Here is an 18,263-nt window from a genome sequence, read left to right on the forward strand (position 1 = left end):
ATGAAGGGTGCCACATGTTGAGCAGGATCTGCTTATCCTTCTGGAGCACACGAGATCACCCCTTGGCTTTTAGTGAGGTTTGTGTTGCTCAGTCTTTACTTTTCTATGTTGTGTTTTGTATACTGTTGTTTGTCTTTTTGTCTTTTTCTTTTTTTGGCATGTGATTGTCAGTTTATTTTCAACTTGTGAGTTAGAATGTCACTTTGGGATCTCTTGCCTCTCTTTTAGTGTGCAGGTCAGTATCTGTTTGAAATAAGGTCATTCTGATCTCCTTTTCATTCACCCACTGTCATAAATCAGTCAAGTTTATTATTAAATTGGACCGTTATCAATCATGTAATAAAAAGATGTACATGTCGAGCTAGTTTGCTTCAATTTAAGACATATTTGGTACTGTTGAATACAAGGTTAAAATCGATCAGGATGAGCACTAAAATAAGGATCATGTATAATACTTTATCCTGCAATGGACCATTGTACTATACAATTACAGGTTGACAGATAACATGAAGCGAAAGACTTCTTCTACTGGTATCACATCTGTTGTGAGCTAACGGTTATATTCAAATTACTGTTTACCTCACAGTTCAATTTGGGGTCCTCATTGCAGTCCGCTTATAAGTTGTATTGATTTCATTCAAAAACACATTCAACTGTTGGGAAGTTAAACAACTATACTTTTAAGAGTAAATGTTTAATTGCAGGATTAAAAACAATATTTGTACATTGAAGGAAAATAGAAAATACATTTGTACTGGCTACGAAACAAGAGAAAAGCTCGGCAAGCCTGCTTTCCTCCCTGTTTCTAAAGCTCATACAAATAAATTTATATTTTGGTAAAATGTACGGATATTGTCTATGTATATTGTAATATATTGAAACTTACATGCTGCTGCTATTTACTTTCCTTTATTAACTTTGACCTTAATTTTTTCATGTATAGCCATTTTATATAGGATTGTAGACACAATGAGTAGTTTATTAGGTTTTCCCAAGAAATAACTTTTGACTAGCAACAGTAATGGTGATATCTACTGGATATTAAAAAAAGATTTTTTTTTGCAGAAAGTAAATTCCTTTTATGCAGATGGTTGTCTGGGTTACATGCCTTCAAGTTCATCAGGGTCAGCGGGATGTTTAATCAGACCATTAGGAAGTTTTCAAGAAATCAGTATCCTTTATTATTTAAAGTATTAAGAAAAAAAGGTATGTATAATATCTGTCATCTGATCAGCTTAGTTAACTTAAGTAAATTACTTTTCACTTTTCTTACTTAATGCAGCAGTAAGAGGTATTGTTATATCTCTTGACAAACATCAATCTGCATGTGTTGTCCAGTTACTTTCCCATTTTCATAGTCTCCACTGCAACTAAATAGACAATGTGAATAAAAATTTTCAGAATAAAATTATGGACATTCTTATATATAATGTCCTCATTTTGTTCTGATCTGGTTGTAAAACATGGACACCAGAAGCAATCCTTCCTTGATTCCTGATTGATCAAAGTACAATGTATTTGGTTGGAAACCGTCTGCTCTAAAATTAGGAATGTACCATGCAAGTTTTTTTCTGTACTTTTTAATTCTTTTCCAGGTCACTTCTGTTTTCATAAGTTTCCTCTCTTTTTTCCATAAAATAGATTATTTGCTGAAAGATAACTATCAAGTTGATTTCTAAAAATATAAGGTTTAGGCTATAGTATATTGAGTTCAACACTTAGCTATGGAGATCAAAGAAAACTCAAACAGCACCAAGCATATGATCACAATAAAGTTTTAGGCTCCTGATTTTCTTCCCACTCAATTTGATATTCTACAATAAATTTTGGTTCTGATATACTAGCTTAATTGGGAAAGGATGAAATGCATGAACTCCAGTAATAACTTTGTAGTCAGTGCCTTAAGTTCACAATGGTATATTGGTTCATATCATGGCTTCCAAAATGGTCATATATTCCGGACTTGACAGAAATTTATATAAAAAGTCCGGCTGCTCTCAGCCTCAGACGGTCAAATATCATAGGTTTGCCACTCTTTGTTATTCAAGGCATTTTCATAAAACGGTCATTTCACTTTTTTTTACCAACTATCAATCGGTAAAAATGTCCGTTTTGGGCATTATAGTTTATAATTGTGACAATCTATTTCACAAAGATATTTCGGTCATATTTGGGTTTAATTAAACAGATGCAGCATATTCATACTTTTTTGAGCCAGCCGGACATTTCATATCTCATGGATTTAATCATACATGTATATACAATTCCTCCTTCTATTATAATTCACATTAGAATCAGGAGTATATGAACTTCATATACTCCTGATTCTAATGTGAATCATAATAGAAGGAGGAATTGTATATACATGTGTGATAAAATCCACAATTATTATGTCCCTGATTATGATATAACAAAATGGATAAAACTTGTATTAGTTCCTTGATCGACTTTCCCACTTGGTAATTTTATTGATAAATAAATATAGGATGATGTAGTCTCAACACTTTAGAGCAGAAATTTCATCTATGATGTCACTGTGGAGTCATAGTCATGTCACTATAGGATTAAACACATTTTTGTAGAGGTTATTGATGTGTAAACAGGACCATTTACTGTGGATTCATTTATTTTTGTGGGTATCAATTTTCGTGGATTGAGGAAAACTTGCAAATTCGTGGATATTTGATTTCATGGTTTTCCAAAAGTCTGCAATTCGTTGAACATTTAAATTTGTGGTTTCCCTGTACCCACGAAATCCACGAAAATTGGTATCCAACGAATAATAATGAATCCACAGTAACTCACAAAATGAATAAAGTCCAAAGGTTTACAAATCAGTAACCTAAAAAGATTGTGTTTAATCCTTATAATTCTCAATCAAAACTTTTCAATTTCAATTTTCTTGTAACATGGTCTTTCAAAATATGTAAACCCTGGAAAACATTTCTAACGGACACATTCAAGTATTTGTAGATATGCAAATAATAGTAGAATTATAAATTTAATTATTTGGCCTAAAATGACCAGTTTTACCAGTTCCTATAAAAAGATAAAAGCAACAGCATTACCTTGAAAAATATTTGACCTTTAATATATATGACATAGTCTCTTTTCATTTTGTGCTATCACTTTTTGGTAAGGCTGTTGCGCATAAAGGTGTATCTAAATATTAAATAAGGAGACAACTTATATAGATATAAGAAGATGTGGTATGAGGCTATGAGTGCCAATGAGACAACTCTCCATCCAAGTCACAATTATGTAAAAGTAAACCATTATAGGTCAAAGTATGGCCTTCAACATGGAGCCTTGGCTCACACCAAACAGCAAGCTATATAGGGCCCCAAAAATGACTAGTGTAAAACCATTCAAACAGGAAAACCAACGGTCTAATCTTTATAAAAAACAAGAAACGAGAAACACTTATGAACCACATCAACAAACGACAACCACTAAACATCAGGTTCCTAACTTAGGACAGGTGCTTAATCAACTTAATCAATTTTGCAATTTTTCCTTAAGAGCAAGAATTTTGAAGGCTGAAAGAATATACAAAATTCTGATCATATTTATATTATAATTATTGATATCTGACTCACTTAAGTCTTGAGAATCTTCATGAGAAAGCAACTTGATAAATATTGATCATGATACTGTGTGATTTTTCATATTCAATAGTTTAAAAAGTATGCCTTTCATACCATTTTATTTTCACTTTTAAAGACCTCTAGAGTGTTCTTACTTGTACATGCCATCCTTTATTCACCACCATCATAGATTTTTTTATTATTTATTTCTCATATTTCATTTATTATTATCTAAAATGACACCTTTGCCTCAATATTATTGATTTACAGTTTTAAGATGAGGGGCTGTTGAGAGTCACTGTCAACATATAAATTTCAGATTTTGTCATGGTATTTTTACAGGAATTTATTTTCTGCTTTTATGATACTGAAATAGGCTAAATTCTGGTGATATTTTTTGTCCATTCATTATATTAACATTGCATTAAATGAAGGGATTAACAGGAAGAATGAAAGTATTCTACAATTGTAGAGGGCATTATGTTTTCTGGACTGTCTGTTTGATCATCTCTCTGTCTGTTCATCCTTTCCAGGACGCTAAGCAACCAACAATCAATCATCTTTTTGTCCCTTTGCTTGTCTGTCCTGTATCAGGTTAAAGTTTTTGTTTAATGTAGTTTATCATGAAGTTGAAGGTGCATATGTTCATTATGATTTGAACTTTTGAAAATATATGCCAAAATAGTGTTTTGTGGGTCATAGAAATGTGATAGTGTGAAAGAGGCATGATTTGCTATGGACATTTATATTGCAACTGTGCTATATATGTGCACCGTCAAATGGCATTGGCAGTATATTCATTTGTGATTTACAGTCACTGACTGTATATTACCTTTTTGTCGTCTGCATCCAATTTCGAAACTCATGGTTTTTACCCTAACAGTTTTATGTGGAACAGTTGTAAGAGTTTCAGTTTAAAGAGAACAACAATAAATTGTCTCGAAATATAAATTTTATTTGTACTCTGCTAGAAACAAGATCCAAGTACTGAAGTACTGAACATCGGATGACTGCAAGTTATGTTGGATGATGAATAAATGACAGGCGGTATTATGAAACCTGCCAGACAGATATGTTCACCTTACAATTATTCAATACACATGATATAAATGACATATTCATCCGCAAACACAATTTTTCGGTATGTGTGCATAGATATTAATGATTTTTTTACTTATATGAAATTGAGAATGGAAATGGGGAATATGTCAAAGAGACAACAACCCGACCAAAGAGCAGACAACAGCCGAAGGCCACCAATGGGTCTTCAATGCAGCGAGAAAATCCCGCACCCAGAGGTGGTCCTCAGCTGGCCCCTAAATAAAATTTTGTGCTAGTTAAGTGAAAAATGGACGTCACACTAAACTCCAAAACATATAAATGAACTAAAATTAAAAAACATACAAGACTAACAAAGACCAGAGGCTCCTGACTTGGGACAGGCGCAAAAATATATATTCTCACGACAAAGCATTTTCATATTATTTATTTATGTTCTTAAAAAATATTTTCATGAGTATTCATTAAAGAAACGAATTTATAACAAGCGATAAGGAATGTTATTTTGCACTCGATAATATCTGCATATTTATACGAAACACGTTCGGTTATCAGTCAAAAGCTCAAGGGACGTGTGCAGAAATATCTGCGGCAACATAACATCGGTATGACCTCTCAAGGTCACATCCGATGTAATAAAAATGCTTGGCAAAGCCTCACATTCTACCTGTTTCTAAGCTTTGTAAATATTTTTTTTATATTTCGAGGCAATGTATGGTTATTCTAAATATATTCTTGCATACAAATTAGCACGTTTTCATTTAACTCAAATTTTCTATTTAATAAAAGTAATTTATATGACAGCCATTTTCCAATTTCACATGGACATTAGATATATTAATTTATTGCTAGCCAGGCAGTCCCTTTTTTGCTACATATTTTAGTATGATTTTGAGACAACAATTAAGGAAAAGTTCATTGTCATTTTATTTCAAATGACCATTATAGTGTATTATTTCAATACACAAATTGATGTCAATTTTATCCATGGTAATGGTGTGCTTTAGTACAATAGTAAATACAGTTGATTTAAAAGTGCTTCCCCGTTTATATGTCTAATAAATAATCAACTTGTGTCTGTCACACATCCATGGGGTAGATCCGAAAACTAAGCCAGTTACCTTCTTGTCCCTGTTACAATTCGGTCCCATTTCTATCACATAGCAACAAATAAAGAATATATATTATTGCATGCATATTCACCTGAAGAGATTTTTATTTTTGTTTAAACATGCCACAATGTCATTTTTGATTTCAGCTTAAATGCCAAAAAAACTTGTTCTTGGAAAGAAGCAGCATTAATTGATTCTCTTTCAAAATAGAAGGAATTGAATGCCCTTTTCTCTTTTTTTTTCAGACTAGAAAAAAATGATATCTTTTTTGGTGTTTATAATAGTCCCAACTGATTGTTTATCATATGTAATTTTCTTTCGTCATCATATCATCCTGAATATGCATGAAATATTTCCCACTGAACATAAATCAAGCTATAATTAATGAATCAATTAACATTTTTATTTCAGTGGCGGATCCAGGGGGGTGGGGGGTGGGGGATGTTCCGGGGTTAGAACCCCCCCCCCCCCCCTTTTTTTTGACAATCAATGCATTTGAATGGGGACATGTAGTTAGAACCTCCCCTTTATCCTGGTTAGGAACCATAAATGGTTGGATCTGCCCCTGTATTTTAAAGGAATTTAGATCCCTCAACAACTTTTAAATTTTTCTCCAATGTCTCTTTATACTGGACAAATCCAACACTCTACTTAGTTTCTAAATTTGCAAAATTAAAGGGGCACTAGCTGTCAAATTCATGTTCACCAATTTGACTCAAATCCTCATATTTGATTTATAACAATGTAAAACATTATCCAAACTATTAAAAGTCTAAAATAAACAGTTAACAGGACATGGGCATGATAACACGTAGCTTCGTTTCGTGTGTATTTTAGTCTAGACGCCATATAATTAACTATCGAGTTGACCTCCAAAGTCATCCGATGACCATATAAGCGATGTAAACATAAATAAAAGTATAAATAGATTTAGCGAACTCATGTTATTGGATTTTACTAGGTCTGTTTAATTTCATATTATAGATTAAAAATATATGTTTATCATCGTTTTTACCTGTATAAGAATGTTTTTTTGTGGATCGGATCAGTCAATCAAATGATTTACCTTTGTTTCACTTTCAATGTTGACATTCTTTTCCTTTAAATAACTTTACACATACAATTCACATGTTATCCATCTCTAGCTAAGGGGTTAAATAGAAGTTCACATGAATATGGATTCAATGAGGTAGAATTATTCACTTGCAATTGAATAATTCATCATCAATGTTTCTAATAGCTTATTTTGACAAAATTGAACCATACTGGCAGCTAAAAGCGAATAATTATTTCACTATTTCACTTTCATTAATGATTGAACAAAAAAAAATCATATATTAGATTTTTTATATATCTCGTAGCTAGTGCCCCTTTAAAGCAAAGCTTTCAATAATCAACTTAGATAAATCATACAAGAAGGGATCATGCAAAAAGATTTAAACTGGTTTTCTCAGAATAGTGCTTAATGTACAGTTCAGCATTTTGCGAAATAATTTAAGAAAAGTATCATGAACTTAAATAATGGGTTCCAAAATTTCACATTTAAAACTATATTGGTTTCTCTTCTCTCTACCCATTTTTTTAGGTCGATAGGGATTTGTTTAATCAGAAAGGCCAGAATTTGAAAAATTTGCAAGTTTAACACTCTCCACATTAGGAAACTATATTATATTTGTATTCAATGAAAATCAAAGGACATTAATGGTGTTCCCATGCCATATAAATTATTATTTGTCAATAGAAGTTAATAGTGTAAAAATGAATGTTGATGGAATATTCAATAAGAACTTTAATAGAAATCTTTTAGGATATATATAAGTATTGACTATTCAGAGACTGAACATTCAACATTTCTCTTTTGTCATGATTTTTTTCTCTTAAAAAAATGTCTTCCTTAAATTAACCCCAGTGCCACTTGGAATACCAATAACAACTTCATTGCCTCTTATTTGATATCGTTGTTTTCAATAATAATTCATTAGTCATTGAGTTATAGTTGGTGTCAGTTTCCTTTAGTGATTGATATGTTTAATGTGAATAATTTTTCATTATTAATGCTTTTGATTTTGGATTTAATGATAATATTATTACATATACATAAATATATATAAATCTATATTAATATATCACTTGCCATAAGAGAACTTGATTTTAACTTATAATAAAACAATTATCATCCAATCACGGATTGTGTTTTCTGTATTGGTTTGATTGACAGCTTTGCTAAGACCATTTATATTCATTAAAGATTTATCAGATAGAATAGGAGTTATGAATATATACTATAAAATGCTAAAGGATCAGGTGTATTATTTCCAGTGAATGACATCTGATCTTTTTTAATTGTGTTTCAAACAATTTATTTCCATGCAGTGAAAATTCCTTGTGGTCCGAAGTTAATTTCTGTGTGAAGACAGAAAAAAGTATAACAACAGAAAAACTGTTAAGAAGATGCATCAGTTAGAAATTTATTAATAGTATATATTTTTAATTCTCTTGATTGTGAAACATTCATACGGTATACAATTAACCATTGGAAATTGGAGAAATGGTCTCAGTTAATGTCAATTTATCAAATACATTTGAGGAGGATTTAAATCTAACTGAAATATTTCAACGCTCTTTCTACTCAGTGAAATCTACTCCAATGGAACTAATTACACAATTTGTTACAATATCCATAGTGAATGTTGTTGTTCTCATTCAAGATTTTCTGATAATACGACAAATTTGTGCAAAAAAGAACCTCCAAACACCAGCTCATTTCTTAGTTGTCATGCTCTTGATGTGGGACAGCATCATGTTATTGATATTTTCTCTTTCATCATTCATCATATTGTCAAATGGTGGCATATGGATAAGTTATGTCGAGTGTCATTTGCTTTATTTTTTCATGCGACTTTTTCGAGGATTCCAAATTGGTAACTTTACATTAATTGCTGTGGAAAAGGCACTTTTTATTATTTTACCATATAAATATGAAATTATTTTTGAAACAAAAATACCAAAGATGATAGCTTTTGGAATTTATATTTTAACCAGTTTATTGTGTGTAACATCTTTTTTTGAACCAGTGAAATTTATGAGTGGACCATTAACATGTGCAAATGGAATATTTTCTAGTAATAATCCTTATCTTACAATAGGAATAATCATAAGAGGAATTCTCTTCTTCATTTGCATCCTATGTCTCTTCTCTGTGGCTGTGTTTGCTGCTTATTTTAATCGTAAAGAGAAACGAACAATAAAAAATATGACCAAGAGTGTTCAGAAAGAGTTTTTTCATGGCATGCTACGTAATATAGCCATTAATTTATCATTGACTTGTTTTTGGGGATTGCAGTGGGTGTTTATCTCACTAATGAACAATTCTGAAAACAAGGAAATGCAAGGAAGAATTGCTGCCATTTTTTATCATTGCTTTGTTGCCACAGTGAACCCAATAATGATTCGGCTTTGTTATAAACCTATCAGAAATGCTATGAAAAGTAATTTTGTTAGTCCAACTGATTCTAAAGAGGATGAACTAATGAATGAAAATATGTCCATAAATGGATTTTTGCTTGGTTCCAGTCGAACAGAACTATTTACTGTAGATATACGAGACAGTCATATGAGAAATGGTAGTTCTAGTCAATTAAAAAATACTATGTCATATGTTTAACTACATTGCAAATAAAAAATCGATTATAGCAAAATTAATTTCAGTTTGTAATATGTAGTTAGCTCACTTGTCTCTTCCTCCTCCCTCTGTAAAAAAGTTAGTACAAATAATAGTTTAAAAAATGGTGATTTTTTGTAGTGAAGGCAGGCCTTTATTAGTTTTTAGGTTTTTAGGTCAAGTTTAAGGGGAACCTATAAAGGTAGGTCAATGATATTTGGTATGCAGTTGTATTAGCATTGCCACATCTGATTTCCATTGAGATTATTTGGCCCCACTCCGTGAGTCACGGTCTTTTGACTTTGAAACTTTTGCTTAGTTTACATGTATTAACTTGTGATTAGGTCAGTTTAAGGGGAACCATTAGTGGTAGGTCAATGATATTTGGTATGCAGTTGTATTAGCATTGGCACATCTCATTTCCATTGAGATTATTTTGCCCTGCCTTCCCAGTCATGGTCTATTGACTTGAAAACTATTCCTTAGTTTACATGTTTTAGTAAGTGATAAGGTCAATTTAAGGGGAACTTTAAGTAGTAGGTCAATGATATTTGGCATGCAGATGTATTAGCATTGGCACATCTCATTTCCATGGAGATTTTTTGGCTCCCCCCTCAGTCATGGTTCATTGACTTTTGAATGTTTTGCACTATTTACATGTTAATGTTTGTGATTAGATCAGTTCAAGATGCACGACTAATGATAAGTCAATGATATTTGGTATGTAGTTGTATAGGCATTTGCAAGTCTCATTTCAATGGAGATTATATGGCCCTACACTCTCATCAAGACTTTTACACATTTACATAGTTTACAAGTTAAAGTTTGTGTTTACGTTAGTTTAAAGAGAACTGCTTATGATAAGTCAGTGATAAGTCAGTGGTATTTGGTATGCAGTTCACTTGGCATTGGCATTTCAAATTTCCGTGGACGTTATTTGACCCTGCACCTTAGTCATGGTTAATTGACTTTGAATATTGCATAGTTAACATGTTTAAATATTGTCATTTTAATTTTAACTTTTGCATTATACCATCAAAATTTCAAAACATGACACATATCTCGATGTCAACAGTTTATGTGTTGTTGGGTTGCTGTCTCATTGACATATATTCCTGATTTTCCTTATATAAATAAATCAGTAAATTTATTGTATTACTTGTGCTTGATATTCGAAATGTTAAAATTCATTGAAGACATTGGGCCTAAATGAATATTACTTACTGTAAATTCAGAAATTATTGTGAGGTTTTTATTAATACCAATAATGCAACTGGGTGACTATCGCAATAATAAGAACTCGCATTCTGATGTCTGTTACATATATTTATATGCAGAATTTCATGATATAGGATATCGCAATAATTAATCTCGCATTTTTGTCCATTCTTGAAAAATCGCAATAATAAATGCACACAATAATTTCTGAATTCACAGTACTTAAAGGAAACCAGTTCTGTTTATAGCCATCTGTTCCTCGACAGCTAATTGATCAAGCTTAAAATATGAATGTTTTGCAACTTTTTTCGTAATTTTTGATAATCTTAGATTGGTCACTGGACGTAGTTGCTTCAAAAAAGTTTATTCATATCAACACATCCAGAACGTTAAGTTTCTGCATGTTCTTGGTTTTAAATTGCCACTTAATCTGTAGTACAGAAATAATGTTGTTTTAAGTGGAAGAAACATGCCTGAATTTTGAAATAACAATAAAAAAAGAACCATGAGACCATTTTGCTGAACTAGTATACATCATGCTTAGGGGCCAGCTGACGCCTGCCTCAGGGTGCAAGATTTTCTCCCTATGTTGAAGACCCATTGTTGGCCTCTGGCTGTTATTTGCTCTTTGGTTTGGTGGTTGTCTCTTTGACACATTCCCCTTTTCCATTCTCTAGAAGTATAGTAAATGCTAATTATTACAGCTTAAAACTGAATGTGGGACAGAGAACTTTTATTGTTATACGCTGTTGTCATTAGTCAATATAAAATACTGACATCAATTGTCCTTGTTTTGCTCTTATTTTACCAATGTCACACTATGTCAAAAAAAAATGTCAAGGTTTGTCATATAATGTCTAAATAATCATTCTGAAAAAAAATCTACAAAGGTAAACTGTATAATGGTTTCTACTCCTGAAGTTGACTATATTTAAATATTATAAATCTTCAGAAAACACAGTAGTTTTTATTTTCAAATTTAAATATAAACCGTCTTAGGTGGAGAAATGAAAGATATACATTGAAAAAAATAAATATTCATAATCATTTTTTAATCTGCATGCATTATTTGTTACACTATATATAAACTATAAAGATAAGATTATTTCTTCTTTAACTGTAAGAACTATCATATTTGGAATATGATGACATGGAATGTGCGACTGTAAAAAACATTGGTTATATAGATACTGGTGAAGAAATATATGGAACCACTGCTGGCAGTACCAGAGGTGAAGGTTGGTATTATATTTTTTAACTATTATAATTTTGAATGATCCAGCAATATTTAGGGCTGGCTTATAATTTACCCTTGTCAAACCATATATCTGTGATGGGGGTAAGAGAGGGTGTCATCCAGAGTTCCCGGGAAAATAAACGCTAACTCCTGAATTCCTGAAAAATAAAGCATTTTGTCCAGGAACCTGAAAATTAATCTTTAATTCTTTAGTCCTGATTGGTATAAATCCCAAATTCGCCTAAAAATAGAGGTCCAATCCCAACTTCACGAAAAAATCCTTTAACCTCTCATCTGTACATTAGGATTTGGTTCAGAAGCAGTTGCTCCAAAGGTTTTGTTTGATGTCTTTAAATTCATTGTAAAATTTATGTTGATTTAAGATCTCATAAGGCATACAATTTCAGTAATAATTTGAATCTTATTTTTTAACCAAAATGTATAACATGGGGATTAATGTTTGTGAAATATCAAGCCTGTATACTTGCATGTTTGTCTTTTATTTAAAAAAATTCAGAAACATGGCCATAATATATGAGTTTTTCAGAAAACTGTAGGCTTTTTCAAACATTTATCAAAATATGTCCCTTTTGGGGGTAAATTACCAACATTGTTTTCTCCTTCCACAGATTGGCACTTTAAAAAAAAATTGTGCAGAATTTACCTTTTTATTTCAATTACATAAATACTTTGCAAGAATAAAGTTTGAGCATGTCCAGTACAGCAGTGAAAATTTCATACAAAATTTTATTGAATATAATAAAATATCATTCACCAGAAGTAAACTAAGCAACTTTTCACCCGTTTATTCCTGTTTACAAGCTTTAGTAGCCAGGTCACCTCAAGTTTCCAAAATATTTTATAGATACACCAAATTTAAAAAGATTGGTCCTTTGAAACACCCAAGATATATGTATATGACTCAAAAAACATTTCTACAATGAAATGCATGGTTAATTTCCTATAACTGTCTAATTCAAAGAAACATTTTTTTTCGTCACTTTTTAACATGAAACTGGAAGTGACCTTTTGGTGGTAATACACCTTTAAAAGTTTAATTTGACTATAATAGAATAGAAAAGATATGGGTATCCATCCATGACACTGAAATCAATATATGCAAAGCAATAAAAATGACCCTTTTAAAAGGGTGTATAAAAGTCCTTTTTGACCACAATGAAGCTGGGTTCCCCATAATGTCTTTGCATATTAAGAGGTCGTATCAAATAGCTTGCCAAAAAATTTAAACCTTTCTGAAAAAGATTTCTGTGTTCAAAGCTTTAAGGGCATACAATACAGTTTTGATCCCATGCTGATTTTTTTATGAACATTTATGATATAAAAATAAGAAGATATAGTATGACTGCCAATGAGACAACTCTCCACCAGAGACCAAATGACATAGAAGTTAACAACTTTAGGTAACTGTACAGCCTTTAACAATGAGGAAGACCAGTACCAGCTGATTTATGTACAAAACAATGAACAAAAAACAGATATAATATACAGCAACAAACAACAACCACTGAACTACAGGCTCCTGACTTGGAGCAGGCACATACAGAATGTAGCCGGGTTAAACAAATTTGCTGGCGCCAAACCCTCAACTATACTGGGACAGTGGTGTAACAGTTAAACATTAGCACAAACTATAAAAATCAGTTGAAAAGGGCTTAACTCATCAGATCGATACAAAGCAGAAAAACATCTAACAAAAACATAGACCGAACGTGGCAGGGTATTTATACATCCCACAACAAAAGAGACACCAAGTACAGATCCGAGAATACTAGCAGTTACTGACAGCTAGTTCAATGCCAATAACAACTAATAGAAAAAAATCATGCATCTATGTCTAAAATATCAATCAGTACACCTCCAACATCCAATGGATTTAATGTAAAGAAGTCATTATCAGTCAGAGAAAAACATGACCTTGTTTCTTAATGTTAATTAGCATACAAGCTATTTATTTACCTAGTAAATTCAAATATGCAATGAAAAATATACCTTCATTTGCTACTTTTAGGGATAAATAGTTTCTAAATTTTACTATTTTCTTTAAAGTTTCTGTTTTTCATACATTTCTATTCTTTGGGCAGATGGCTAACATTTTTGTTTCAAAAGATAAACACATGCAGATATTTGTAAAAACATTTAGAATATCATTTGTACTTTAGTATGATATTAATTGTGTAACAGTTCTTTGGAAATAATTCATTTAAACCATTTTCATTATTTTAAAAATGAAACCCGGCATTTGTTTCTGTATGTTTGTATAATTTGAAAAAAAAATTCATTGATGATTTTTCCATAAAAACAAGTACAAATAATCCTAAATAATTAAGCCAAATGTCATTTTAAAAAACAGGGATCCATGTACTCGTTTTCAAGACCATTAAAATTGGTGGAAAAATACATCTTTTCCCAATATGTCACATTTTTACGTCATGAAAAATAAATTTTTACGTTAGAGAAATTATGACCTCCCCTGTAGCTATTGTAAGTCCTTAATGTATATATATACTTTTATAGTGAGTGAACTTACGAGATACATTTATACAATTCTGTAACATATTTGTCACGTTGGCTTATATTTAAAAACTTCAGAAACCAAAGGTTCTTTTTCAGTGGTAAATTTTTCTTAATAAGGGGGAAAACAGATGACGCATGAAAAATATAAAAGTGATTCTTTTAATGAAAAAGGAGAAAAAATTCAATATGGTAGATTGTTTAGCCAGGTAATCATGCTGATTAAAAGTTATTTCTAAACCATAATGGTACATCAAATAAGAAATTATCTGTTAAACTAAGCTATTTGAAACATCAAAACAAACACAGAATATCTTATTACCATTATTTATCAAGATAATTGCATTAGAAGCTTTCTACACTGAAATTTCAAAAAATTTAATCATTGCTTCATATTGAAAAAAAAAAAAAAAAAAATTGTAAAAAATCATAAACATACAAAATCCTAAGCTCTTTCCAGTCACCAAATATTGTAGTGTTAATTCTATATAGTCCTAACATGATAAAGTTTCCCAAAATGTACTTTTTTTCCACAACTAAGTTTTTGAGCACTCCATTCTGTTCATTACCATAAGCACTTTCAATATAAAATTTTGTTTTTTTATAAATAAAATGATTTTAAAAATATGTGTGTCCCAATTAAAAAATAAAGGAAAATATTTTTGCAAAGAAGATTATCTGTTAAAAGATATTTCATATTTTAAAGGAACGGTGAGCCTTTGCCATCACTTTTCCGTCTTCGTCTGTTATCATCCGTCCTGTGTAAACTATTTCAAACATCTTCTCTGAAACTACTGAACCAATTCCAACCAAACTTAAGCTGAATGATCCTTAGGGTATCTAGAATAAACTTTGTGTTTTATTTTCTGTTTTGTCAAAAAACATGGCTGCCATGGCTAAAAATAGAACATAGGGGTAAAATGCAGTTTTTGGTTTATATCTCAAAAACCAAAGCATTTAGAGCAAATCTGTCATATGGTAAAAATGTTCATTAAGGTCAAGTTCTATCAGCCCTGAAATTTTCAGATGAATCTAACAACCCATTGTTGGGTTGCTGACACTAAATTGCTAATTTTAAGGAAATTTTGCAGTTTTTGGTTATCTTGAATATTATTATAGAAAAAAAACTGTTAACAGCAAAAATGTTCAGCACAGTTAGATCTACAAATAAGTTTTATATGACCAAAATTGTCAATTGACTCCTTAAGGAGTTATTGCCCTTTAAGGACAATTTTACACAATTTGTTTATCATGTTTTCCAACTTTAAAAAATCTTCTCCTCTGAAACTACTGAACCAAATTAAACCAAACTTAATCTGAATGATTCTTAGAGTATCTAGAATGTAGGTTGTGTTTTATATTCTGTTTCCTCAGAAAACATGGCCGCCATGGCTAAAAATAGAACATAGGGTAAAATGCAGTTTTTGACATATCTCAAAAACTAAAGCATTTAGAGCAAATCAGACAAGAAGTTAAAGTATTCATTAAGTCAAGGTCTACCTGCCCTGAAATTATCAGCCAAATCGGGTATCTGATTTTTAGGTTATTGCCCCATAATTGATGATTTTAAGGAAATTTTGCAGTTTTCGGTTTTTATCTTGAATATTATTATAGATAAAGATAAACTGTAAACAGCAAAATTATTCAGCAAAGTAAGATCTTCAAATAAGTTTTATATGACCAAAATTGTCAGTTGACCCCTTAAGGAGTTATTGTCCTTTAAAGACAATTTTTCACAATTTGTTTGTCTAGTTTGCTTACTTTAAAAAATCTTCTCCTTTGAAACTGCTCAATCAATTTCAGCCAAATTTGGGCTGAATGAGTTTCAGAGTATTTTGTATAAATTTTGTATTTTATTTCCTTGTATGTCAAGAAACATAGCCACTATAGCTAAAATGGAACATAGGGATAAAATACAATTTTTTGCTTTTGAAGAAAATATGACAGATACAAAGAACATTTAAATGGCATTTTTAAGCCACTCATTAATATATATTGAAAAGTAAAAATAATCATTGATGAAAGATTTAAGCAAAAAATTACAGGTGAACGATTCAGGCTCTTGAGAGCCTCTTGTTTTTTAACAATTTTGAGAATAGGTCGTCTGGCAGATCTGAAAACTGCTTACAAGGTACAACTCCTCCTGATAAAGTTCCAGTTCAAATACTGTAAATTCAGAAATTATTGCATGCATTTATTATGGTGATTTTTGAAGACTGAGTAAAAATGTGAGATTAATTATTGCGATTTAGGGAAAAGTTTCATACATATATGTTTATCAAATATCAGAATTGTTATTGCAATACTTGGCATTATTCACATTGATAAAAACCTCGCAATAATTTCTGAATTTACAGTATCAAATTATTCGAGTTATTGCCCTTAAGGACAAAAAATTTACAGTATCAAATTATTCCATAATACAGAAGCTAAAGAGAACCGTATATAAAAGCTCAGAATGAGTTAAAGAGTTCGTTATATAAAATATCAATGATATGAGTTTGAAGTTTAATTTAATTTTGTCTGGTCTCCTATATAGAATCAATGTAAGGTGTTAATATCTTTTTTGCCTTGTCAATTAATCTACCGTATGTTTGATATTTAGAATTATGAAATAGTTTTCTTGTCCATCTGACAGAGTTCATCTAATGTTCACATCTTTATAAAATAAGAAATGACTATGCCAAGTTTTTCTGATACTTGTAGTAAGACTTTGATCTCATTGACTCAGCATAAAAGTCAATCATAATTTTTAGCAGGAGAGACTTTTCAGTGTCAATAACTGAAAGGACATTGTTTCGTGCCAATCTGATCAGTCAGTGTCATTTCAAACTTATTTTTGCAGTGCATTCTTATTTTATGCTCTTAAACCACTCTTCTAGGTTGGATGAGGATTGAATGCTCACAATCATGTGTAACCCTGCCACATTCTTTATTTGCCCATCCAATGTCAGGACAATAATTTAGCGGTCGTTATAACAAAAGAAGCTGTCTGTCATATTTGTGTTTTCTTAAATCGGGCTTTTGGTTTTCTACCTTGAATTGTTTACATTTTGTAATGTTGGGACCTGTCAAAGGTGACTATACAGTATGGGTTTGGCTCATTGTTGAAGGCTGAACTTTGACCTGTAGTTGTTTACAACCACGTCATGTAGACTAAGGTGGATAGTTGTCTCATTTGCAATCATACTACATCTCCTTACTTTTATAGCAACAGCTATAGTTGAGACATTTGATACATATAATAACCTGGTAATTGCTTGATGAAAACAGAGAAGTGAACTCATGGTTTTGGTGAACTGTTTGATTCTTTTCATCCAATTTAAAAACAGAATATGATAAATTGTTAACTATAAAATGTCTACAAATTTTGGGGATTTGAGGAGGAAAAATTGAAATTTTGTTCATGCTTGCAGTTTAGGCAAATTATGCATTATACAAACATCTAAGAAATTTGAAAATTTTTGAACACTTTAATTTGTGGTACACCGATACCCAAGATACACAATATACACAAGAAAATAAGTACCCAATGAGTAATAATGAAAAAATTTAGCTATGTTTATCAAAAGCAAAGAAGTTTGGATACCTTAAAATAAATAAATGACTTGAGTCATCATATAAAAATTTTCATAATTGAGTATTTTTCTGTTGTCTCTATAAGGTTTTATTGTATCCAGGCATTCAACAAAATGCAAGATGTATAGATACGAAGATGATTTGAATCCACCACTTGTTGGTGAATTACAGTTAGAGAGATTTCATCCCACATCACAGTGTCTAAGGTTAGTATATTTTTTTTCTAAATAAGGCAGGAAACTGGCATTAAATTGTTTTACTTTTGTCATTTCTGGCCA

General features: G+C 31.2%; 1 protein-coding gene across 3 annotated transcripts in view; it reads left to right on the plus strand.

Annotated features, from left to right (window-relative positions):
* Positions 1 to 18,263, plus strand: part of LOC127735075 (uncharacterized) — a 104,337-nt gene that overhangs the window by 51,106 nt on the left and 34,968 nt on the right. For all 3 annotated transcript variants that reach the window (XM_052245166.1, XM_052245167.1, XM_052245168.1), the window contains 3 exons: positions 1,066 to 1,171; positions 11,762 to 11,875; positions 18,071 to 18,191. In XM_052245166.1, coding sequence (XP_052101126.1) covers positions 1,066 to 1,171; positions 11,762 to 11,875; positions 18,071 to 18,191 — 341 coding nt within the window. The remainder of the gene's footprint in view (positions 1 to 1,065; positions 1,172 to 11,761; positions 11,876 to 18,070; positions 18,192 to 18,263) is intronic.

Source organism: Mytilus californianus, unplaced genomic scaffold (assembly GCF_021869535.1).
Source record: "Mytilus californianus isolate M0D057914Y unplaced genomic scaffold, xbMytCali1.0.p SCAF_3, whole genome shotgun sequence".
Classification (NCBI taxonomy): domain Eukaryota; kingdom Metazoa; phylum Mollusca; class Bivalvia; order Mytilida; family Mytilidae; genus Mytilus; species Mytilus californianus.